The sequence below is a fragment of the Pristis pectinata genome, chromosome 13 (genome assembly GCF_009764475.1).
Source record: "Pristis pectinata isolate sPriPec2 chromosome 13, sPriPec2.1.pri, whole genome shotgun sequence".
Classification (NCBI taxonomy): Eukaryota; Metazoa; Chordata; class Chondrichthyes; order Rhinopristiformes; family Pristidae; genus Pristis; species Pristis pectinata.
In genome coordinates this window covers 20572627-20599965 of record NC_067417.1, presented here as the reverse complement: position 1 = coordinate 20599965, position 27339 = coordinate 20572627, and the positions used below count along the sequence as shown (strand labels likewise).

The window sequence follows — 27339 nt, the reverse complement described above, 5'->3', positions numbered from 1 at the left end:
CAATCCTAAGAGCAGTTCTCTCAGAAAGTTTTCTTGATCTTGCCAGACCTCAACTTGACCTCCACTGTTCCTGTTAACTGCCATTTCTTAATTACGAACCAAGGAAATGGCTACCTGAAAACACTTTGCTATCTTCTTATAGCCTTCTCCTGCTTTGTGGGCATTATTTATTTTAATTTTCAGAGTGCTAGGCAGCTACTTAGAGGAGTCCATGGCTGCTGATTGTTAGGACAAGGTTTGAGGAGTCAGGGTATTTATAAAGCTTTGAAATTTGCATCACCTGGTCTTTCCTAACGATGACTGTGAACAAGCCATAACCCTAACAAGCTAATGAAGGTCTGAGACCTTGGTAAAAGTTATCTGAGAGCTCAAATCTCTTGGGGTGCCCAAACTTTTGCATGGTGCTCCTTTCCTTTTTCCACTCTAAAATTGTACAAAACAAAATTAATAAGCTAATCTTGCTTAAAATGTTGAAAAGAATGTTTCATCTTTAACTTTATGACTTTTGGAGATCAGTTCATCTTCTTATCACTTAACTATTCACAGTAACAGAAATTTTGACCAGGGGTGCCCAAACTTTTGCATGCCGCTGTATGCCCTCCTATCTGCTTGCATATCATGGATAAACTTGGACACCTTGCACTCTGCCCCTTCTCTAGGCCATTGATATAAAAGGCATTTGGACCTTAGAACACATATACTTACAACACCTTAAAACTACTGGGGAAAAAAATTAAGGCTCAGTAACATTCTATTCTATAAGTCTACAGATACAATATTAAACTGAGCTGATCAGACTTTTTCTAAGAAGCTTACAATAATAAAGGAAAAGTGCACTCTTTCCAAATAGAATCACTTCTAATGACAATTTGATTAGTTTTCTTTTCATTTTTACAAAGCATTATTTTGAATTATATTTAAAATAGTTTATCTGGGCTTCTGCTGGAAGCCACTAGTTCTGTGTTGCTGACAAGCGGTTGCCATTTTGCTGTTGAATTCTTCATGAGGATCAGTGAGAGACAGCAGAACTGAACCCAGGAAATTTGCTTATAGTTGAACCTGCACTAGGTCAACCTGAAACAAGTCCAGTGAGCCTAATGATTTCTATAGAAAAGCTGGAAAAAGGTGAATAGGTTTAAGAAAGTTTCCATCTTACTTAATTGAGTTGATTTAAATGTATTTAATTAGTTTAATGTTTTCTAGTATTTTTTAATTTTTTTTAATTTTAAGGATTTTAATTTTAAAGTAGTATTTTAGACGTTCTAATGGATTTTGAATGTTTTAAAATGTGGGCATTCACATTTAACCCCCTTGACAGCCTTTAAACGTGAGTGGAGGGCAAGGGGCAGGAGGATAAGATTTAACCAGCTATCAAAACAACACCAAGGGCCAGTTGTGCTGTGAAAGGCCCTGCACAGAGGCTAGCAAATCAGCTAGAAGCCAGGTTTCCGGTGGACTCACTCCAGGTACGAATGGGCTTTTGGAATAGATGATAAATGAGTTAGTGGCTCACTGGTCAGAATAAGTTCTGGGCCAATTATCTTTATTTTTAATGTATTTCTAACAGTATCCTATAATCAGTTTGTAAAACCTAAGTACTGAGACCTAATTGAATTAAAAATAATTTATTAAAATGAATATATTACCTCAGGTTTGACTTAACAAAAACAAATTTATAACATTGCAAATGTTTATTGGGTTGCATCAACAGTAAAGTATGTTTTAAGCCAATTTAAGCCAGTCAATATTTTTGAAAATAAATCTTAATTTGTTTTTAAACAGAACATGCTATAGATACATATATTGAATATTCAGTTCAAAGACTTATTGCAACCTATTTATGATTTCATCCTACATGAAGTGTTATCACTAAGAAATTGTACATTGTGAAATTAGTGGTCATGATCTTACTAATTGGTAGGTATTTCTTGGGTGTCACCAAACCCTTCCTTGTATTTATGTTTAAAAGAAATTATAAATGCACATATTAGCCTTAAAATTTTCATCACTATTACAGAACCAAATAGGATCCAAGAATATAGAAAAAAATAATTTTCACGCAATAATATTGAAGCAGATTTCAATATTATTTTATTGCTATTATCTTATCACTGTTTATGGATACTGCTATGCAAATCTGCATTACATCTTTGACTTTAAAGTGAATAATTAGTTGGCTTTAAAGTATTTTGAAACATCTTGAAGACATAAAAGATGCATTAAAAATTTGCTTTGCTTTCATTAATACATAGCACCATCTTGTCAGAACATTCCAAAGTTTTCCACACAATGGCCTAGAAATTTGAATGCAGTTTCCTAGTTTCTCAAAATTTCTAAAGAGTTAGTGGATTCTACATCACAAAAACATCATTTTAGTATAATTTCCTCACAGCTTTTTAATTAATCTAGGTTCATTAGCTTTTACTAAAAACATTACTTCCATAATCCCAACAGAAGCAAGAAAACACGGGAGTTATAAACTGTAAACCAAATGCCAAATGTTATATTTTATATATTTTCAGGAACAATGATTTTAATCCTAATCCCCACAATAGGAGGAGAGGAGATAGGTTTTAGTAATTTAAATACAGGAAACTCAACATTAGGGTATCCACAGCCATTTTAATGACTAGCAGATATCAGTGCAGCCAACTGTCTTGTGGAATGGCAGGATACTTAATTAACATTTTTAAAATCACTTCCACCATGCCATTGGGAACACAATTTAAAATGTACAGCTGCTGCACAGAACTTGTCGGGGTCAGTAAACCTGGTGGTAAAGAAGTCAGGGATTGTATGGTTCAGAAAGTAAGTGCTTTTCTCTGTACCCCTTGACAGCTTAGTAAAACAGAAATGCTTCCTTCCCTGCCCTGTTCACAGTCTCTCCCTTGCCCTGATCACGGCATCTCTTCTGCCTGGATTACAGGCTCTTTCTCAGTCCAACCCTGACTCCAGCTTGGCAACCTGTCTCATCCTGCTGCAATATCCTGGCCCTTCTTTTTCTGCAATTTGTTGTCTCTCTCTCTCTCTGTTCTTTTGCAGTGATGATCATGGCCTCTCTTTACTTCTGATGATTGTATTCCATTTTTTTGCCAATCTATGCATTTCTCCTTTCTTCTCACCACCAGTTCCTAATAGCTAGAGACAGCCCCAGTCATGGTCTTCTACCAGTGAGCCAGAATGTCCATTTTACCAGCAGCCAAATAAGAACCATTGTGTGGCAGAACTCCATGAACATGAGTTGCTGGGTTATTCAACTATTTTTACCTCTCCTTTTCCCCAGAAATATTGGAGCAACGAGTGTACCAATGTCACTAGTGGATTATTTAATAAAAAAGAAAATTATTATACCTCTTGTTGAGAGACTATGTGTTTCTCACTTAGTACGGTCAAGTCTATGTCCAGCTTCTGCTTTTCCACAGTAATGTTGGAGAGTTGAAGTGCCCGTTGGATTGATTCTTCTGTTGCAGCTTCAAGCTCTTTCTTCACTTTTTCCAGATTATCTTCTTTGCGCAACAGCTGCAAACAATAAATACCCTATTCATACGTAACATTACCAATCATAACATTTATTCCAATTATCATGTAAATGCAAATATAACATAGTCATTACAGGAACAAAACAACACTATACTCCAATTGGGGTATATTTTACATTATGGCATTGATACCTTGAACCCTTTCTCTTTTTTTGTGGCTGCTGGGACTGGTGTGTTTCTCCAGGGTTAAAGAACTGAAGGAGTACAGTTCATATGTTTCAGGCAAACCTAAATAAACTTGTAGTCTAGCATCAGTGAAACAGATTTGTGTTTTCTACAGACCTACCGAACGAGCTTATAAGTTGCTGCCAACATAGATGTTTATAAAGTTTTGCAATGCTCAAAATTTCAAATCTACAAGGGGGAATATTATTCAGGAAAACCTAAATGCCTTACTTAATTAACAATACATCTCCCACACAGACTATGATGGGAGACTCTTTCTGTGGTAATTCTCAGTGCTCTCATGGTACCCCATTTAAAGAGGCCTCATCACCTCATGAGATTGCAGGAAGCTTTAATGATGCATCACCATGTAATGCTATACTTATTTTTTCTATCTATTGATAAACAATTGAGCTGATGAACTCACTATTATCATGATAATCATTCTTGTTTATGTGCAGTAAAATTAACTGCCAACTCTTTTCCTCTTCAGCCATGATAAATTATATTCTTCATGTTTTGGCATAACAAAATGATTGCTAAATTAGCTCTTCATTAAATCCTATGCTAACAGTATAATAAGGTCTGACAAACTTTTTTGTTCTTTTTATTTGATGCTGAAGTATCAGAGGAGTACCTTAAACATGCTATATTTCCATTAAGGTTCATTAACCAATTTTATGAAGAATGTAAAATAGTTTTAATATCATCCTTGAATATCACAATATTAACATAACTTAGCAGTTGAGTTAACAGATATAAAAGCCCCAAAAGTAACTGAACCCACATGAGATGAACAGGACAGATTTGAATTAGGTACCTATTTTATACCCCGCTGGACTGCATGCTGCATTGAGAACAAAGTTCAAACAACTTATAAACATTTTTCAAATTCAAAGACATGCAACATCATGAAACATTCACACTTATGCCATCTCATACAATATTAACAGCTTGTCGAATACTTATTCAATTTCAGTTACATTTTTCATGCTGATTATCATGCCTGTCTCCCAGGTACAGGACAGATGGCAGAGTCATGAGAACGTAGCTTTTAACAAGCAGTTATATCATGCCCGTGTAACTGCAACTGTACTTCCTTTATATCTGAAGCCAGGAACAATCCTGATGGACATCATGCCAAATGACTAAAAGTGCAGTCATAGGCTTGTACTGCAAGCTTGACATTCATTTCTTACATTTCATCATTTCTGTACGCAAATATGAAAATGTTCCTGTTTTTATTGGAATTAGCCTTTCTGAAATTTTCCATCCTTTGACTATGAATGGGTGTAAAAATATAAACCACAGTTCTTCTTCTTCAGATGCAGGTGCATACATTTCTTCTAAATGATTGTAAGGACACTGCTTGAAAAAATATGTGTAATCCAAACGAAGTTTGTAGAGAACAAGTATTCACATCAGAGGACAGTCCTACTATTTAACAATGATTGGTTATCTTATTGATAGATCCATTACTTGCGTAAGAAATTGAGAAAATAATACTTTGAAAATCAGAGGTGCCTCTAAAGCATACTGCTAGGGCATAATTTATAAAAAGCTAACTTGTTGAGGGCCTGTTTTATAAGCTTAATGTCAACAATGTGTTCCAAAATTGGAAGAAAATTGACCTTACTCAATTTAATAACTTAGTCAGCATGAAATAATCAGAACATTCACCTCAGAATAGCAACTGCTATATTGATGCTGCAAATCCTCTCTGCTGCTCTGCAAAGTAGACAGCTTCTCTTCTCTGTTTAAAATCTACAAAACATTCATTTAAATAGTTTAATTTAATAGTAAAAGGGATTACTCCAATTTTATTTGCACGTAACTAGGCTGACAAACCACCCAAATAATTTTTTAAAAGCCAAGAATTGAAGACCGATTAATGATCTTTTTCTATGTCCTGCATGATCTTCTACTTGTCATGTCTCACAAAAAAAAAGTTCTGGTGTCAGCTGTGGCCTTTAGGACGAGTCTCAGATCAGAGACCACAGCCTTTTCAAATAGCTCATAGTTCAACAGTACTACCGAGCTTCTGTTTCAGCTTAAAGTTTCATGCATATATCAGAACAACCTGAGTGGGCAACACCTAGATAATTATGTATACTCTGCTTGCACATTCTACTTATTTTGTTTTATTCAGTATGTAGCTAATTAAACACAGTTACAGAAGTGCAGAGGAAACAAAAACATTTTCTGATTTGATGGGGGGTGGGAGGGTGTGGTTGTGTTTGTGGGGATCAACACTTTTTACCTCTCAAGTCAAAGGACACTGTCACTTATTACATAACTTTAATCTACCTTTGCTTTTACCTCAGAAGCCTACCTTGCATATATCTGCAATTGCCTTTGTGCTGGTCCAAGCTACTGGTCTCGGGCAGATGGATCACATGCAGAAAGGGGCAGAACCAAAAGTTGGATTTATTAACTTTAAGATGCAGGAAGGTCTAATGGACTTTGTGCCTGTTGGCCTTCAGAAATGTAATGTTCAATGATTACTTTGGGATTGCACCTGTTGCAGTGATGGACATTCCTTGCAGCAGTTGCCCCATCAGCCAAAATAACAAGCTATAAGAAAGACTTTTGAGTAGAATCATTTGTGAAAAGGCTTGTGTGTGACTTGGTTTCAAGAGCTACTCACTGACTGCTTTGTTATCTGACAGCTCTGCATTTTCTGACAGCTATTGCACAGATGCTTTGTGCAAGGTTTAGTCAGTGTCAACATATTCAGCAGTCAATGGGAGTGGTATGTGGAACAGCAATAATAGCTCCCCACAACCCGACCACACAATTTATCCTAGTCAGAGGTAATCTATCATTCAGTGATCCAGGTGTGCTGAGAAACCCCAATGGAACCTGAGCCATTGAAAGCAGAGGCCACCCACAAATGCAAAATCTGGGAAATTTCAAGCTCCCAGCAACGAGCTGGCTTCATCAGCAAACAGGTGGTTTGAAGATCTGCAGTTCAGTGAGCAACTCTGCCAACTCTGGTTGGTAGGCCATATGATCAGGCCCATCATGCAATATAATATTAGATTTGTCTTTAAATCTGTTGACTCAGGCAACGTTACAATAATCAGAATCAGGGTTTATTATCACTGACATATGTTATGAAATTTGTTGTTTTGCGGCAGCAGTATAGTGCAAGACAGACACAAAAATTACCATAAGTTACAAAAATAAATAAATAGTGCAAAAGAGAAACCCAATTTTGCAGTTCTTGTCGTATATTTCTACAAGTGAAACACACCTGCTGCTGCATTTATAAAATGACATTGGTATCAAAAAGGCAAAATAGAAAAGATCATTCATTCAGTTTCTTCCTATTATGATATTGTTATACTCTGCATGCAGATAAATCTTGATCAAAGCTTAAAGGCCACCAGCAAACACACTGGACAGATGCTGCTAATTTGTTTTTTTTAAATCACTCCAGTCTTTTAATAGATGTGTATTCAGAAGGTTCAGTATCTCCTCAGGAAATCAAATGCCCAGGTAAATCCATAAATTAGTAATAATTGCCATGGTAAAGATGTAAATATACATAAACTTAATAAGATAAGAAAATCACTACATGGTTTCACACAGTATTATTTAATCGAATTTGAACATTATTCAATAAGAAAATATTTTTTAAAAATACTATTTGAAAAGATATAAATGATAATTAGTGTAATCTAATAAAAGCAATAAATAGATAAGAATAGGAGTTGATATTCAGTAAAATGAACTTGCTCTCTAGTTTCTGTATTCCATGAGAAAGCAAATACAAACTGGATGACAGCTTCACTGAGCATCTGCATTCAGGCCTCAGGGATGATTCAGGGCTCCCTGTTGCCTGCTGTAAGTCATCTGTTTATGATATAGGCTCAGTTTTTCTCTCTCCATTAACACTGCTTGGCCTGCTGGGCATATCCTACAGGCCTGCATTTCACAACTTTTTGTCCCTTTCTATGTATTCTCCCTTTCTAACTGCCCCACTAACACAGTTACAAGACACGTGGGTAGGCACTTAAAACTGGAGAATATAGGAATTTCTTCTTACATTGGGTGATGAATCTTTGGAATTCTCTACCCCAGAGGGTTGTGGAGGCAAAAGCACTGGAGGTATTTACAGAACAGGTAGATAACTGTTTTGAAAGATCAGGAAATTGAGGGGTTGGTGGACCTGACACAGAAGAGGAGTTGAGTCCATGGCCATAATGAAGAGTGGGGCAGGCCTGAAGGGCCAAAGGCCTGGTCTGCTCCTTGTGCGTTGAGTATTTTCAGCTTTTTCTGTTTCTTGTTTCAGATTTCTAATATCTGCAGTTTTTTGATTTTCATGAATGCTGTTTTGCTTGATTTATTAGAAGAGCCTCATGCCTTTCATCTGAGTATTCCAACCATTTAATCACTTGCACTGCAAACTCAAGTTATCATATTTTGTTGCCTTCTAAAGAAAACTGTAATGCTACAAGCTGCCTTCTCCCCCCCCCCCCCCCCCCCCCCACCCCCACAGGCCAGTTGCGCACAGTTGTATAACTCTTGGTAATTTCATTTTCAAGTTAATAATTGCTAATTACATTTTTTTTTAAAAGAGTAGGTCATTTCCTATAAAATTTGGTCAAATTTTGAATATGGGATATCTAATAAATGAGACATATCAATCTACTAACCAAATCCAATAAGATTTTCAGATTCAGAGATGTAGGTCATGCAAATACAATCAAGATACCTAATCAAAAATGCATGAAAATCAACCAATTTTCTCAAAAAGTAATGCACATCTATTTGGACATAGCTGGATTTAAGCTTTTTTTTGAAATGTCAGAATAAAGATTTATCAGACTTTATAAACCTTTTTTTTCTGCCAAATACTTTACAATTCCATTCTGAAGACACTTTGAACTAAAAATTAAGGGGAGAGATTTATCTTTGTACACTTGCATCTGCCACTGTCTTGTGGATTTAATGCATATGACTCTGCTTTTGAAATTCAGTTCCACTGACTTCAGTGGAAGTAAATTTTAGAAATAATGTACAATACACTGCTGCTAATATATTGCACATTTGCAGTAACAGCTGAGGGTGAATTCATAAATGTTACTTTCTAGGTGGCAAACGAGCAGACATCAAATACTAGAAGCACACAGACTTATTTTCCTGTAGATTCAACTTACAGAACGTACTGCCCAGAAATAAACTTTTATCTATTGCTTCAGTTCAAGAAAATATGGTTCATAAATTTATGTGCACCATGGAAGGCACACTACATTGGGTCTCCTGCAGCAAATTTCAGCAGCAACCAGTAGCAGCGATGGATAAATTGAGGGAAATCAAGGATCAGAATCAGGAGATAGAGATAGTCAGGGAATCAGGCAGTTCAGTAGGGTTGGCTAAAAGGTTTGTACTGATGGGGGTAGTGCCATCAAACGTCGTGACTCACGCTGGGAAAGTGCCTGATCAAATTTCTGGAGTGAGTGAATCAACCGAGAAATGGTTATTATCATGTTTCAACCTTGCAAAAATACATTTTCAATTACAGCCCTAAAATAAATAGAAATCAAATTTCTTAGCTTCCATGTTTTTAAATGCATCTATGCAAATATATTTACATTGTATAAGGTATAGAATAAGTTTTTAATTGGTCCAATTCAATAACCCAGCTAACTCTTTAGTTTTTATTCTTAAAATACTTTTACCTGGAGCTCACAGAAGTATTAAGTACATGGCGCAGTAGCATCAAGTATTGGAGAACTACATGGCTTCAAATGTTATTGCTAGAAGTTAATGTTCCCAAACTATTAATTACCAGGATAGAGCAATCTGATATTTTGGCTGGCTCTTGCCGCTTGTCCAGTAAGGATCATCTAAATTATTAAGGCACTGGGTTGTGCACTTATACTTAGCCAACAGGGAAATGTTGAAATCTTTATGAGTAGGTCTGCTCTTCCAGTAAGAAAACCTGTTCTATCAAGCCATGAATTATGTGGAGCTGCTATTTCGAATATCAGATTATTGAGTTTCTCGGAGGCCTGACATGATTCTGACTTCAATCAGCAGGTGTCATACTGGCAGCATTTTGACTCTAAACAGACTTAGCCTTCTTCTCTTAATGAATACGGTTATTCATTTACCATCACCAGGCCAGTGCACCCCAACATCAAACAATACTGCCCCAATATCAATGCAGTATTAAATGTATTCAGATTTGGATAGGAATAGAATACTCTTGATTACGAGATTCTTATTTAATGGTCACATTTTAATCTGAGGAAGTATATTGCTCAATGTTATATTCCCAACTGCAAACAAAAGAAATGCCTAATTTTTGATGCAGACAACATCATTAGTCTTGATACATTCTTCACCATCAACCCACTGGGAATTTATCATAATTATTTTACTGCTATATTCTACAAAAAGTAACATCAAACACTTCACAGTACAGAATGGAATGGAATGCAGCTGCATGGAATGAACTGCTGTGCAAGTTTCAGGATAATAGGGAATTGATTTTGTAAAACAAAGAAATAGTACACAAGCCAACCTAAATTAGCTCAAACATAACAATTGGAAACAAACTGTTCATAGTCTGCTGAAGTGACAGACAGAGATGTTTAGGTGGATCACCTTTTACTACCTTGAAACAATACAAACGGACTTGGAGGAATTGAAAAATAAAGATCCTATAAATATTCTCATCACTATGGCCCGGAACTTTGTGAAATTGACAAAATGCCTGTTCCCACTGCCCCTTAGCTGCTAGTTCCACACTCAACTGGGGCAGAACTTCCAGTCATAAATAGCCTTCCAGTCAGAAATAGCAGATATTCCCAGGAAAAAGGTTTGATGATCAGATAAATCACATGCAAAGGCTTACCAATTGTCAAAATAGTCAGAGTATGAATGTTTGGAAATATTTTGGAATATTCAAAAGCTAAAATTAATCATACCTTTAAAATCATTAAAGTTTATTTGTTAAAAAAATGTTTAAGTTAACTCAATTAATTCAAAAGGTGTAAATTATTTTCAACTCTTCTCACTTCACAACTGTTCCTCTCCACTGCAATGAAGGGAGTTGCTGAACTTGTAGATTAAGTGAGTAGATTCCCCAGTTATTGGGGAACCCAAGGAAACTTCTGAACTCCATTAGGAGTCTGATGTAGGATGCCAGTCAAAATATCAGTGGCGGGGACCTCTCATAAAGTTTGTGATTTCAGCATTTATTTTTAACTGAAGAGGAGTTAGTTTTCTATAACTGTAATTTTCCCCTGCCAAAATGCTTAATATAATATTGTTAATGCAATCTTTGGTAAGCAGCTTTTCATGCCAGATTATTCCATTCAAAAGAATGTAACTATCAAAATGTGGAGAAAAAGTACTGGCTTGAATTAGCAAATGTATACATATGCCACTGTTAATTACTTGAAGAATATATTGCACCATCACAGCAAAGTGGATTTACCTTGCTCTGGAGCTCTAAGACTTCACGTTGTAGAGTCTGAATCTCATCTTGCAGCTGGTATATCGTCTCCTCCTTTTGTGCTGATCTCTTTTCAACTGAATCCTGGGTATTGTGAATAGATAAGAGTTCTGCATTCAACTGTCTGATTGTATCTTCACACTGATGCACCTACAACAGAGATTAACAATCTACATGATATTCAGACAACCAGCAAGGTTCAAGAAAACGAAAACATTTGGGTATAAATAAACCAAAATACTTGATGAAAATATTGCACAGTAAGATATACTTATCATTCTTACAGTTAAAACACATTAGACTATTACTAATAAAAAATATTATGCCTATTTCTTAATATACATAGTTGGATGCAACCAGTGAACCTGATAAGCCTTCAAGGGGTTCCCCCATATAAGACACACATAATCACATTTTCCATTTGCAATGTCACATGAGTGGGATCGCACAAGGAGGGCCTACAAAATGATTGTTCCAGATTGTGTTCAAATGTAATTTAGAATGCAAAATGACATTGCAAGAAAACTATAGGGCACTGGAAAGTGTGCAGTTAACTCCTGTTCAATGGATTATCGAGAAAAGTAATTGTTTGGAAGCAGATTCATGTGTTACAAAAGAACAAACTGCAAGCCCAAGCAGCTTAGAAACATTACTGCATAGCACAGCACTTTAGTGGGATAGGTCACAAAATTTTTTATTAAAAACCTAATCATTTAAGGCTGCTGGAAATGTGCAATGACATCAGTGTACAATATTCATTTGACATTACATGCAAAATTCTACCATGCTTAAAAGGCCTGTGAATGGCTTGGGCCCTGAACACTGAAAAAGTGTTAATTAAAGGGCCTGATCCTACGCTAGCTTGTGCCAGGAATTCCAAGACATCCTTTGGCTTCAGTTAGTTTCCTCCTTTAGCTTAAACACAGTTAGTGATTGTCTCCCTCCCTACTCAATTGCCCCCTTGCCCAATTATCTTCTAAATATTCACCCTCCTTACTGATCATCACCTTAGCATCCCACAATTGTCTCCCATATACACACCCCTTCATCTTCTCAACTCTCACTCATGACTGCCCTCCAAATGTCTACCCAATTCTTCCACAGTCATCTTGTAAACCTCCCATTAATGTTCATACTTGCACCTCATGTATCAGAGTTATTGGATATCACAGAATATTAGTCTATGGCTTTGCACAAAATTGCTATGAGCCTACTGTGCAGTGTCACTTTAATATGCATTTTTATTTGCATTACATTTTTTAGGTCAAAATGCTGGAACTTTAAAGCCATTTTCCTGTGGGTCAATTGTTTTGATGTTTGACTTTGAGCCCTCTTACTAGGGCTATGAGTAATGTCAGTGATGAACTCTCAGGGCGATAATTAACATTAACAATTTGCCCAGACCTACAGATTCTAAGGTATAATCTTTTATTTGTTACTGAATTAAAATGATGTGCAAAACCAATTGTGAAACATGATTGGTATTTCCTGCCATGCATATGGTATTAAGTGTGGAGGGGAGAGGACTTTCAGAAGGAGACCATACGTGCTCAGAGGGTTCAGGTAAGAATCTCGGTGAGGAACAATGTGGATAGCATCTACACTTAAGCAAAATCTGCCATCCTCAGGCAAGTTTGGAGTGGGATGAATCATTACCAGTAGCTGTTAAGATCATTGTGGTCAAGAGTTTTTTGAATCAGGATCCCAGAAGCTGGAGTTAGCAAAGTATTGCATTTTGATCTCTGTTAGAAGGAGCATGTGAAGCTGTCAATGGTTTTGCTTAAATTAGAGAACTTCCTCTAGTCCAGGGTGACACTGAATGCAAGCTTGCCATTTTACAGGCACTGAACAACAACTCCCATTTGGTGTATTTTCATGTACAACATTTCACGTAGATTAAAGGCCAGTATTCTGGCAACATTCATTGGAATGTTCAGCAGTCCATTGTGCTATTTATACTTGTGGCATCACAAACCTATTGGGTGACAAGAGCATCGACTGACAAAATATCGTATAAGACCAGTGTATAGTTCATGCATACTTGGAAACACAAGGAACAAACATCATACCGCTGACAGAGCAGGCCATCAAGTCATTATACACCGAGCATAACTAAAATGTGACCTCCAGGGAGCCAGCACCTACGCTATCCCTTCTCCCTGCCCTCAATGTAGGTCACTTCTTTTCAATTATCTTACCATGTGCAAAGACCAGCTCTAAACTAATCAATGAATTACAAACAGCATCTGAAATGGTGACTAAGAGAGTTAAATCAAAATGCAGCATGTTTTCATTCTCCTACCAATTCTTGGTGAGAGGCATGTTGTAGTGAGAGAAATGGATGAAACCAAGAAGTGCATGCTTATACCATTAAAAGCTTGAAGATCAGAAGAGATTGTGATGGAAAGGAGAAATGGAACATGAGCATCATGGTTAGGACTGATGTTATTGTCAACTTCAATGGGTTCAGTCTCAGCACTGGCTTCGCCAATTAGAGCAAGCATGATTTTTTTTTTAAAATGAGGTAAACTTCACACGATCACACATGTGATAGTGGCTACCTGTGATTATGTGCCAGTTGTTCTGGAAGACAGAAGGAAATTTTTTAATGTGCATTTCTCAATGTGGCTGTTGTGTTTGAATAAGTGGCACTATGCAATCTTTGTGATATTCATGCAAAGATACAGAGGAGCACATGAATGTTCGGTGTAAGTCCTGACAGAGAGAGATTGGTGGCAGGTACCTGAGGGAATGTAATGTGCACAGTTGGTAGGAGATGGCATTTGATGATATACTCACTGACCTTCACGACACCAATGAGGTCAATGAAATTCTTGGAGCAGTTATTGGACCTTCTGTATTTTATTCCTGATATTGACCATCATAACTATCTTCTCCCATTGATTTCTGATTATATGTCTGGAAGTTCTCATAATGGCTAAACTTAAAACAATGAGTTAATGGAAAAACTCTTCGGATTTGCTTACCAGGTAAGCTTGACTTTCTCATTTTCTAAGTATTAGAATTTTCAGGAGAAACAAAAGCTCCATTTATCTTATGTCTATTCAATATTTCAGTGACTTGTTTAGTATTTCAGTGAGCTGCGATGGGACTACACCTCTCCTCATATGGGTGATGGATACAGGAAAAGACCATGATATAGCTTAACCAAATATAGCTTAGAATATAAAAGAGACCTCCTTTGTGGATTCGTGATGGAGTGCTCTATATTCTTGCAGCTGTCTCTCCAAGTTCTGGATTGCCTTATCACTGTTCTCTCTCTCCATCTCTGATGCTTTAAGCTGTTGTCTTAGATGCTCCATCTGCATCTCAAATTGAAAAACCTATTGAATAGGAAAAAAATGAGAAAAATCTCAAATTATTTTTTTGCCAATGGAAATTTTTTTAATAAGCAGGACATAGAATCCTAATGTATTCACATGCTTATGAAGTCTAAACAATAAAGGTTTCAATGTATATTGTAACTTGAAGTTTTAAGAAATAACAATAGCCCTGCTGATTTTAAAACATGGTACTTTTATATTCAATAAGGCATGTAGACCAAGAACACTTTCCAGGATTCAAATGTATAAAATACTATTTTTTAAAATTTAAAACTTTAAAAAAAATTAATAAAACATATTGATAAGCAGTTAACGACCTTTGTTTCAAAAGGTTAGATTCTTTAAAGTAGTTTCATTCAAAATTGTATTTTCAGCACAGCTTACTGTTCATTAATTATTTGTTATTATCTCAGACACCCAAAATACAGTGAGGATTTGTATGAATCTTTAGTTTAGATCAACTGGTCTTATTGACAAATTGCTAATTTATGTTTCCTTAATCCTAAAATGAGGTGGCAGATCATTTGTCCCTTAATAAGAACAATTCCTTGCATTGCACTGAGGCTAAAAGTGACTCAAGATGCTTCACAAAGTGAATAGAAGGGCAAATAATTGCAAGTCATGGAGCAAAATAACTGGGGCCAACTAAAAAGCTTGATAGAAAAATATATGATATATAATAATATTGTTAATAGTTGTCTAGAGGGAGAAAGAGAGTAGTGGGGATAAGCTATACATTGGAGGGTTGAAGCAGTTATACGCTTTCCAGCGTAATATAGGAACAAATGGTAAAGGGATGCATAAAAGACCAAAGGTCAAGGAGATGAAGATACAGAACAGGATACAAGGCTGGGGAATAACTCATGGGGAATAAGATTTAAGATAAAGATTTCTTTATTAGTCACATGTACATCAAAACACACAGTGAAATACATCTTTTTGCGTAGTGATTTGGGGGGTGGCCCGCAAGTTTCACCAGCTTCCGGCGCCAACATAGCATGCCCGCAACTTCCTAACCTGTACGTCTTTTGGAATGTGGGAGGAAACCAGAGCACCCAGAGGAAACCCACACAGACACGGGGAGAACGTACAAACTCCTTACAGACAGTGGCTGGATTTGAACCCGGGTCGCTGGCGCTGTAAAGCATTATGCTAACAACTATGCTACTGTGCCTGCCCACAGTAACTCATGGATAATGTAGTGGAAGATTGTAAAGAGCTTTTGTAAACAAGGATGAGAATTTTAAATTGAAGGTCAGGTAGACAATGGAGAACAGTTAGGAGTCATGTGGTGTATGTCAAAGAGGAGCAGATTTTTCAAAGGGGAAATATATAAAGACTATCATGGAAAGCCAACAGAGGAGGATCGGGGGTATATTTTAAACTTCGTTTGATACTATAGATGGATCATAGTGAATCAGCAGCCTGATTTTTATGTACAATTTTTCATCCAGACTATTCATTCAATGCAGAGATCACCTTAAATCAGGTGGGAAATTATTTGAAGCATTTCAGTTCCTCTTTGGATTCATGCTTATGTTATCAAAATGAAATTTTTACCAAAACTTGATTGCTTTTTATGAATTATTGGAATTGCAATAACCAGAAGCTATATCAAAAGTAAAGACTGCAGGCTATTACCTAGCCCATAGGAAAACAAAAGTCATGAATACACTACAATTTCCTTAAGAAGAGATTGTACATTCCATCAATTAGTGTTCCAAGCTAAACTCATTATTCACTGGTTTATTGTCACCCAACTGTTTTTATTCTCAATTGCAAACAAACTAAACCAGGCATTGACCAAGAATACTTAAAGAAAAAGAGAACATGAGATTTAAAAGTACTATATAAGATGGTACAATTCAGACCCACCTGATTTCATTAATTTCCCCTCTTCTACTATCTCTGGCCAAAACCAAAGTCTTTACTGCTTTTGATCACTGTGTAACCCTCACTGTGCAAAGGCAAGTTAAAATTAAATCTGTGCATCATAATATAGCACATAAATGATTATTTTCTCCAGTAAAGACACTTCTATGCACAAACCATTTAAACAAATTCAGGCCAACGTCATCCTCCAGACGCTCTACTTTTTTAAGATTGCATCCCTGATCCTTTCAAAAGCAGTAATTAAGAACACCAATAGTTAAGTGTAATTGGCGAGTAATTTTCAGAAAATTCAAAAAAAATTGTCTTGCAATTACAAATATTTGAATAATTTTTAGTACATAAATCATGCTTATAAAGTGATCTTGCCCCGATATTGAAGTGCTTGCATCCACTTCAGGCTGAAATCTGACCCAGCAGGAAATTGGACTGAGTCCTACCAGACACAATTCATCCTAATGCTGACATCATTTTCCTGTTGTATTTCATGTACATGATTACATCATCAATACATGCCATGCCCATTAATTGATTACTGACTAAAACTGAATCAAATAATTGTGATTTACAATTTTCATTATAACTCAAAATTAATGAATATACCACACTGAAGGTCGTGAAATCTAGGTGATTTAAAGGAACATTGCTGGGATATGATTTTTATACATTCCCCTCAGTCGCTTTAATGCATTGAAAATGCATATTTGCTGGCAATTGTGAATGGAGATCAAAGCATCTTCAGTTCACAGATATAGTGGTAGTGCAGCAACAAAATTACAATATTTGTAAACTGGAGGTCCTGGACTAACAATCCAGAGGTATGAGCAGGACCTCCAGTTGACAAGTATTGGTATAAGGTCACCTCTCAGTTTCCAACATTCCAGCGAGAATAAACCCAGCCTATCCAATCTTCCCTTCTAAATACAGTCCTCCAATTCAGCCAACATCCTGGTGAATCTCTCTGCACTTTCCCTATTGCTACCACATCCTGGTAGTGTGGCAACCAGAACTGAACACAATACTCCAAGTGTGATCAAACCAATGTTTTGTGCAAATGTAAAATGATGTCATAGCTCTTATACTCAATGCCTCAGCCTATAAAGAAAGATATACCAAATGCCCTTTTCACTGTCCTATCCACCTGTCACCACTTTCAGGGAGCTACAGCTGTGCACCCCAAGGTCTCTCTGTAACTTACTTTGCACGTCCGAACAGAATTTGACCTGCCAAAGTGCATTATCTCACACCTATCTGGATTAAATTCTACATACTGCTTCAGAAAACTCTCTTGAATGCATTTTATGAATTCCTCCCCATCTAAGCCCCTTGTATTAATGCAATCTCAATCAATATTTGAAAAGTTAAAATCCCCTGCTACGACAGCCCTATTGCTTTTATAGCTTCTGCGATCTACCTACATATCTGTTCTTCTAATTCCCACTGATTTGGGAGGGCTACAGTATAACCCCATCAAAGTGACTGCCAATTTCTTGTTAAGTTCTGCTCATGTAGCCTCAATGGCCAATCCCTTCAGGATATCCTCCAAGTACTGCCATAACAGTCTCCCTGATCAGTAGTGCCACACCCCCTCTTCTTTTACACTCCCCTCTATCACACATGGAACTTCTAGACCCAGCAATATTGAGCTGCGAGTCCTGCCCTTCCCTCAACTGTGCTTCCATGATTGCAACAATATCATAATCGCATGTGCTTATCCACGCTCTCAGCTTATCCATATTATCAGAGGCCCCTTGCATTAAAGTAAATGCAGTTAAGCCTACCAGACCTCTCATGTTTCCTTTCTTGTATCTGCCTCCTCTTCCCACTGGACTTGCCTGTTCTATTTTCTAAATATGAGTCATCCTGTCACTGTCATTTTGGGGCCCTTCCCCTTCCTCACTTGTTTAAACCCTCCCAAGTAGTACCAGGAAACCCTGCTAGGACATTGGGCCCCCTCCAGTTAAGGTGTAACAGGTGCTTCTTGTACAGGTCACCCCTGCCCCAAAAACCTGAAGCACTCCCTTGTACACCAGCATTTTAGCCACATATTCACCTGTCCTATATTTCTATACAGGCCATTCCTGGGTTACAAATGCTTGATGTGCAAACACTCATATATATGAATGAGCTCCCGTAATATTATTAAATTCAAAAATCCATAAATGAATGGGAGAACTAGTTTCCTCTTTCTCTCTCTCTTCACTTTTAGTAAGTGTCCTTTCTTATCAGTCTTACATGCTTTTGATGCCATTCATTACAATAGTACAGAAATATGGTTACCATATCAAGTGATTTTATATATTTTCTGACTTATGGACAAAATCAACTAATGGATGTCTATAAAAATAGATCCCATTCATAATACAGGGACAGCCTGTCTTCTCTATTCCCTCTGCAGGCTTACTACGCCCTCCTCTTTATTTCTAAAACTAGGGCCCATCTCAGGAAAAAATGGCTGATAGAGCAAACTTAGATACTAACCTAGCACCGATTCTCATGGCATCCCACTAAATGCAGCTTGCCAACATGAAAATGCCCCCATTTATTACAGATAAGTAACACAACATAGCAATGCATAAGGAAGAGAAAAAGTTGCTCTGCAGTCTTCCACCTTCTGGGAATAGATACAGGAGCTTGAAAGCCCTAACGTCCAGACTTAAGAACAGCTTCTTCACCACTGTTATCAGTCTTCTGAACCAATCACCTCTGCCGCACCCCCTTCCTGGTGGTGCTGCCATGTTCAATTTCAGCAATAGTAAGTATGAAGCAGTAGAATGTTATAAAAACTAATCTGGTTCACTAAAGAACATCCCTTCTTCACTGACCATCAACACAGGTGCACCTCAAAGCTGTGTACTTAACCCCTTGCTCTACTCTGTTTATACCCACGACTGTGTAAGCACAGCTCCAACACCATCTACGAATTTGCCAACGACACCACAGGGTACAGGAGTGAGATAGAACACCTGGTTAAGTGGTGCTGCAATAACAACCTCATGCTCAATGTCAACTAAACCAATGAACTAATCGTTGACTTCAGAAAGGGAAGTCGGGAGACCACATGCCAGTTCTCATTGGAGAGTAAGAGATGGAGAGACTTAACAGCTTCCAATTCCTAGGGGTTAACATCTCAGATGACCTGTCCTGGGCCAAGCACATAGATACAATCATGAAGAAGGCACGCCAGCGCCTCTACTTTCTTAGAAGCTTAAGGAGATTTGGCATGTCTTCAAATGCTTGAACTTCTACAGATGCACTGTTGAAAGTATCCTGACTGGTTGCATCATGGCCTGGTATGACAATTTCAAAGCACAGGAATGCAAGAGGCTGCAGAGAGCAGTGGACACAGCCCAGTCCTCATGGGCACAGCCCTCCCCACCATTGAAAGTATCTATAAAAGGCACGGCCTCAAGAAGGCAGCATCTATCATCAAGGATCCCATCACCTGGGTCATGCCCTCGTCTTGCTGCTACTGTCAAGCAGGAGGTACAGAAGCCTGAAGTTCAACATCATCATGTTCAGGAACAGCTACTTCCCTACAACCATCAGGTTCTTGAACTGACCTGCACAATCCTAATCCTCACTCAACAACAGACCACTATGGACTACCTCTTGCATTACCACGGACTTGTCTCTGTGGGTTTTTTTGTATGAATGTCTTGTTTTGCACAGACTTGTATAATAATTAAAAACAAATTCATGCTATAAGATGGTTCACTCACAAAATTAGATCATCAGTTGGGACCAAAGCCCTAACCCCTACTAACAACATTTACAATAGAAACTACATATACAAAGTTACTACGTTGTCATGGTGGTGCTGCACAGTTCTTTGGCAAGAAGGGGTATTTCTGACATGTTTCTATTATAAATTCAATAAAACATTTCTTCAACATATCACTGCTTTAATTGTGACTTATTTGTAATACTGCCATATACAACTGTAGGAAAATCCACACAGATAATACCAAGAAGAGCAACAAAAATAATTTAACAATATTTTTTGAAATCAAACTAGTTCACTTAGCAATTATTTTATACTTAAATGTGTAATTATTTGTGATAACTTATGTTTTCTTATGCCAAACTTTGAAAGACAACTATACAGAATACTTACTGTTTCTTCAGTCGCATTAGCTTTGTCCTGCATGACAATCCTTTCATTTTTCAGCTTATGAATCAATCCTTCTTTCCTACGTAACTAAACCAAAAAAAAATCATTCAGTGAAAATAGTTTATTTCTATCCTATATGTTACAACAATGATTTTCTGTTTTCTTATGCAAAAGTCATATATAAAAGAATATATATGTCCAAAATGGAATGATGTATGACCTCGAGGTGATGGTGTTCCCATACACCTAAAATCATAGGAGAAAGGGGAACAAAAGGATTCCTCTCAGCTGGGTCTTGATACAGAGCAGGTGCTGTCTTTGTTCTTATCTAGATGACACAGGTTGCATGTTTTGACAGCGCTGATTTGCATTCTGTAGATAGTACTCCCTGCAGTTACAGTATGGTGGTGGTACTGGGTGTGAATGTTTAAACTCATGATTGATCAAGTGAACAGTTGCTTGTTAAGTTTCTTGAGCATCCTTGAAAAGGCAAATGGGAAGTATTCCGTCATACTCCTGAATGATGATTGTATGTGATTGATAATCTTGAGGGATTCAGAAGGTGAATTGCACCCGGTGATTACACTGGAGAAATAGGTGACTGTTTTGAAGAAATACCTCCATTCTGTCCACTAGTGTGACCAAGTTTCCAGTTGCCTGTAGCTTTAATTTTTCATTCTATTCTGACCTGTTTGTATTTGACTGCTTTCATGAAGAACAGCATTTCATCTTTATTCTGTGCATATTACAGCATTCAGAAATCAACACTAAATTAAACCATTTCAGATAACCAGAGTTTTCAGTATGTACCAGCTTAAATTAATAAGCCTTCATCACTCTCTCTCAGGTGAAATCAACATTTTTTATGCCACCTAGTCTCAGATATTCTCCCATTCTCTGCAACTTAAAGCATACTTACTCCTTAATTTTTCTGAGCTTGACCTGCTGATGTTTCCAGTGGTTTCTGGTTTTATTTAAAGATCTGCTTAAATGGTCATTTGTACCCAATTTGGCAAAGGGGACTGAAATTAGCATTAAGAATCCTACTTGTATTTTTAATGAACCCTATGGTTTCAGGTGTGCAGTCTTATTGTCTCTAAGCAGCTCTAACCAATAAGGACACATGAGGCACATCTGCCATTAAGTGAGTGTGCCCTGTGCACACATGCCACCAATCATTCTGGAGCCTGGTGTCTCTTGATGCAACAATGCAATTGGGACATTTAAGCCTAGGCTAGGAAGAATTGGTAAAAATTATCCACAAGGTGGACAAAATTAAAAGAACATTTTAACACAATTTCTTTACTATATAGTGAATTATAGCTTTCTGTATGATGCATTATAATTTTCTTTACACTATTATTTGTGGCTTTAAATATATAACCAACATGCTAAAAGCTCAGCATTAGTGTTCCCTCTGAAAAGATTAAGAAACATAGATGATAGATGACCCTTAACTAGTGCAAGAGCAACTATATTCACTGGGAATACCCAGACAAATGCAAGAACTGTGGTGGTAGGTTGAAGGTTACTAAATGCAGGTGGGGTTGACTCCAACACTATTAGAACTACTTTCATTCATTTTCACCGAATGCAATGAGATGAACAATATTAAAGTGAAGGACTGCAAAAAGCAGCTCTACCTTAAAGTGTAAAATTTTGAATTTTGGCAACGAGATGCTACTGTAAGAGTATTATCAGACCACAAAATACCTTAAGAGTTAATGCAACAAAATTCAGAAGAAAGGTTTGATGGAAAAAGATGCCAAGTCTGATAATATTCAGAAATTGGGTGATGATCCATGCAGGCACAACACCTGTAGCATATTAGTAACTACATACAAATGAAGACAGTTGTTGGGAAGAGCCTGTCATTCAGAGGAAACAGTGGAGGCTATAGGTGACAGTACTGTCACCTACCATGAGGAAATGGCAAAATAATAATTTAGGAAAATATTCCTGGAAGCAATAAATAAATAAATAGGCAATGACACTTAATAGTAAGAAACGCAATTAAGTCTATAAGAATATAATCAAAAAATAAATTAACAAGAATAAATCCAAGGCAAAAAACAAAAGTACACTTGATTAGAACTGATCTAAATATAGCAGTCTTAGTGTAATTTGGTTCAAAAGAACAAAGACAAAGACAATAAATATGGAAGGTAACATCCAAAACAGTCGGTGTTTAACCCTTTTCTCTCATGGGGAATGTTACTAGGCCTTGACTGACAGCTTTCAGTGTGCATGATCTTGACTCGCTGCATAATGAGTAAAATGTTATCTATGTAGGTAGCATTGTACACTATTGCTGATTTAGGGATATATATATTGATCCTTGCATGAAAAATAAAACATACTCCTCTCAAGAAAAAGACATCAGATCGAATTACTTAAAGATGCCTGGTGTATCTCAAAATAAAATCTACAAATCTGGCATCCCTTACACAATAAATCCAATTTCCAGGTCAATGACTCCTGTGAGATACTAAGGCTGTAGTTCATGGAAAATGGATGGGAAGAAGTGGCAGAGAAGGAATTATCACAAGAATAGGAGCTAATGTCATTTGATAAAGGCAATCATTTCAAATATATATTGAAATCAGAATATTCCAATGATATTTTTATATATTCATATACATAAGCATATGAAGAGCAAGTACATAACGTGCTCAAAATACGGTATTTAAGGCAAAATATATGCCAAGTTCTTTCATTTTTCATACAAAATATATGTTATAATCAAGCAAATATAGAGATTAGGAGGTTAAAGTTGCAACATGAGTCTTGATGATGCTCTAAACCAATCTATTAACTAACCTCTGTTGACATCACATTCTGCTCAGTTTGCACAGCTAAATTTTCCATCTCCAGCTGTACATGAAGCTGTCCATTTTCTTCAACCAATTCATGGCAATGTTCCTGCAGTCGGGCTCTCTCATCCTCAAGTTGTTTAATTGTCTGTTCAAGCCTTGTCATCTATAAAAATAAGAATACACCATATAAGTATTAGTTCTTAATTTGGCACTCGTTTATATCACGTGGACAAATGTTCACTTGAATAGGTTCAGCTTTGAAACATAACCATCATCATCAACACATATCCTTGTTTTTACCCTTTTGCTTCATGTAATTTGGCATCAAGAAAATAAAATTCAATGCTTGTTAACCTTCCTTAGAACAAGTGACTATAATTTTATGTACTACAAGATGACACTGGCACAGAAAAGACAGGAGGAAAAAAATATTTCTGGTAGTTTTACAAGCAGGGTTCCAAAGTCATTCTGGGATGCAGTACACAGTTGATAATAAGTGAAAATTTAATGGAACAAAATATATTTTGTTGCTCAGTGCAAGTACACTGTAATCTAGTTAATGCATAGCAAATGAAACCTTTCAATATATTTCCACCAGTCATGAGGTATGATATTTTACTTGCAGAGAGGAACATAAGAAATAGAAGTAGGAATAGGCTTTTTGGCTTATTGTACCTGCTCTAGCATTCAATAAAATCATGGTTGATATCTTACCATTGTGTCACTTTCCTGTATCCCTTGAGTCCTTAATATTCAAAAAAATTAATGAGGTAGTGAGCTTTTGAAACCAATATCCAGCAATATATACATTTTTGAACAACTTAAAATTAAACTGTACATGATATAAAATAGTAGGTTCTTAGGGAGTTCGATGTGTGATGAAATGCAAAGCTTAGAGCGAAGTAGATAGACAACTTTTGTTATCTGAAGCTTGTATGGGTTCTTGCTTCCAGACAACAGTTCAGACATATTTTGAAATAATGTGCAAAATTAATAAATCCTTTTAAAAAAAAGAATAATATTCTTTTTACCTGACATCACAGTGCCTTAGCTAACTCTTGCTACATGCCAAGAAATGTGCAAAATCTTTACAGGCACAGTAGTGTAGTGGTTAGCGTAATACTTTACAGCGCCAGCGACCCGGGTTCAATTCCAGCCACTGTCTGTAAGGAGTTTGTACATTCTCCCCGTGTCTGCGTGGGTTTCCTCTGGAAGTTTTGGGCATGCTATGTTGGCGCCAGAAGCATGGCAACACTTGCAGGCTGCCCCCAGAACACTACGCAAAAAGATACATTTGCGTGTTTCGATGTACATGTGACGAATAAAGATACCTTATCTTATAAAAAACTGCAAATACTTGGGTGAATTATTGAGCATAATTCTCTGCACATTCACAGTGCTAAAGCATTATGATCTCCAGTACCAGCTACACAGGAACCATGTTGCATAGGACAGAAACAAATCAAATGACATCTGACATCTGTAAAAAGTTGAAAGTGAAAATACAACTTTACAACAAACTCCAAGATGCTGTTGCACTTTGAATTTAACTGCAGTGAATCATTATGGTGCTAGCAGTGACCTTTTATCAACAGTAACTACTTTCAAAGATATTCTAGTGCCATTGCTTCAAAACAAGACAATTTGTTCTCGAGGCTGTTGCAATCCATAATTTATTTTGACAAACCAGGCAAAGCATTCCAAAAATTCTATGATCTTTAACGTAATACAATAATATTACAGTACACTACTGTTAATTTGACACTGTAATTTGCAATCATTTAAGTTTTCTAATAACATAATGATGCTTTTATGCCAACTTAACCTGTCAAAAATCGAATCCTCAGATATTCGTTCTTGTTTATTCACACCAAATACATTTTTTAAGAATAAAAAGCTCTATATTGCAAAGCAGAATTTAAATGAAGCAATCTATTTTTAATCATTTTGTTTGCTTTATATTGTAAAGTTCTTCACCGAATAATATGAGGCAGGAAAAAGCAGCATTCTGCACTACTGAGATCAAAGTCATCACTGGAGTCTGTGATAGTGATCAAGAGGTGTTCAAAATCAATTTGACTATTGATTGACTGGTTAGGAGTTCTGTTGTTCTGAATGAATTTTCAGTCATGGGATATGCTTTTGTGAAGATGTGCAATGGGGAATTAAGATTTTTATGTATACTGACATAAATCAAATAACACTATAGAACTAACATGTTGTGGAGTATCATCAGATGGATATTGTCGCTTTAAGTGATGTGGTTAAGAGTTATGACAGGTTTAAAAGTAGATACTGCTTTTAATCAATACTATGAAGAAAGAAGAAGAGCATTTCTGAATATTACACCAGAGTAAGAGATGGAAGGGAGGGCAGACGCTAGTATGTGGGTGTTCATGACGTTACTTCATCTATAACAATGCACTGAAGTGGTGAAAGTAAATTTGACAGGAGGCATGGAAGGACTTACCTTAGCCAGACAAGGAAAGAGAAATTGTCAAATAGCAATAGGCCCAGCAAGTAGACTCCATTGGAGGTGGCAGGAGTGAATTGCTCAGGAGATTAACTAAAACTGATGATCTTAAAATATTTATTTTGCAGAATTTCAGCAGATTTCTAAAGATGTGTAGAAATGAGTTTGATATCATGCCAAATTTACACTAGTCACTTATGGTTTAATATTTGAATCATGTGTAAAACCTTGATCATCATATGATATGTTCCCATATTATTACTATTCAGGAATAAAACCTGTTAAAATAAGAACATGTCAAGCTTTACTGCTTTCATTACAATTCCTCAGAGATTCAAAAAGCAAATACTGAAGGTCTATTAAGCTGTTTGGAGAATGTTAAGTGTTGTTTCGGATTCAGCAAAGGATAAAAAAATGACTGAAAAAACGTTTTAAGTCACATTATTTAATTTTTTAATATGGCCAAGCAATGTTAATTTTGAGTGTTAAATTCTCCCCATTTAAATCTGCCCAATATGCCACTTTGTGTATTGAATAATGCCCTGTGAGATATGAAGGAAAAAAATCGTACCCGGGAAAGAACAAAAGCACAGAAATTCATCATCAGTTGAGCACTTATATTAGTGCTGCTTGTCCTACTTTGTTTAGGAAATTCAGTTTCATTTAGATTGAGCCTCAGCAGTGCAGTATAATGCTGCTCTATATACATGCGCAGTGCAAGTGACCAACAAAAATGTTCACTCCTTTAAACTCTGTTAATTTAAAAATTCCCTCTGCCAGTATATAGTGTTTGTGTTTCTTTAAAATCCTCATATCCAAATAAATAAGGCTGAGGTAGATATGATATCACATTTTAAATACAGGTAGTAGGTTGTCCAATGAGGGAAGATATTTTGTTGTATGATTTGCATTGAAATCTTGCTAAGGAACTGTCAATTCTCTGTAGATCAGATCAGTAATCAACCAGAATGGTCATAAAGCTACAGGAAAATGGAGGTACAGATTTTCATTTTAATATCTGTAATTTTGGTAAAAGCAATATTTTTGAACACTAAATCACAATCTCTGTCAAGGTTGAAAAAGAAAATGTTAGCAGGTTATGAGGGAGCTAAGAGTTTTTTTTTCCCATAAGTTGGGCACTGGTCAATTTGATCTATGACTCAGTGGAATTAACTTCTGCAGTGAGAGGTATTTGCTGGGATGACATAACATTCAGTATGGAGAACAAATCCAACCAGAATAAAACATTGTTTTTCGGATAATTTAAGGATCACTCTGTCCCCATTTATGATGCAATATTTCTTAATCCTGATAATTGCATCTGAATTTTTAGGCTCATGAGTCATATCACTCTCAAAATGTAAAAAATACAAAACTTCAACCTTCCTTTAAAGACTGGATATTGGAGGCAGGCTTCCTTCAATTCTCATATTTTTCTTGCATTCCCTAGTTGTAGACATCAAAGAATTCTATTCCATTAATAATAGCATAATGAATAAACAATATAAGGTATATAGCAAAGTAATG

General features: G+C 36.6%; 1 protein-coding gene across 1 annotated transcript in view; it reads right to left on the bottom strand.

The window, feature by feature from the left end:
- The window catches only part of LOC127577465 (polyamine-modulated factor 1-binding protein 1), a 135714-nt gene that overhangs the window by 78615 nt on the left and 29760 nt on the right, over positions 1–27339 (bottom strand). Inside the window, exons 3-7 of the mRNA XM_052028690.1 lie at positions 23344–23502; positions 20527–20610; positions 14373–14519; positions 11158–11325; positions 3352–3519 (exon numbers count right to left, since the gene is read on the bottom strand). Of these exons, the coding sequence (XP_051884650.1) occupies positions 3352–3519; positions 11158–11325; positions 14373–14519; positions 20527–20610; positions 23344–23502 (726 nt within the window). The remainder of the gene's footprint in view (positions 1–3351; positions 3520–11157; positions 11326–14372; positions 14520–20526; positions 20611–23343; positions 23503–27339) is intronic.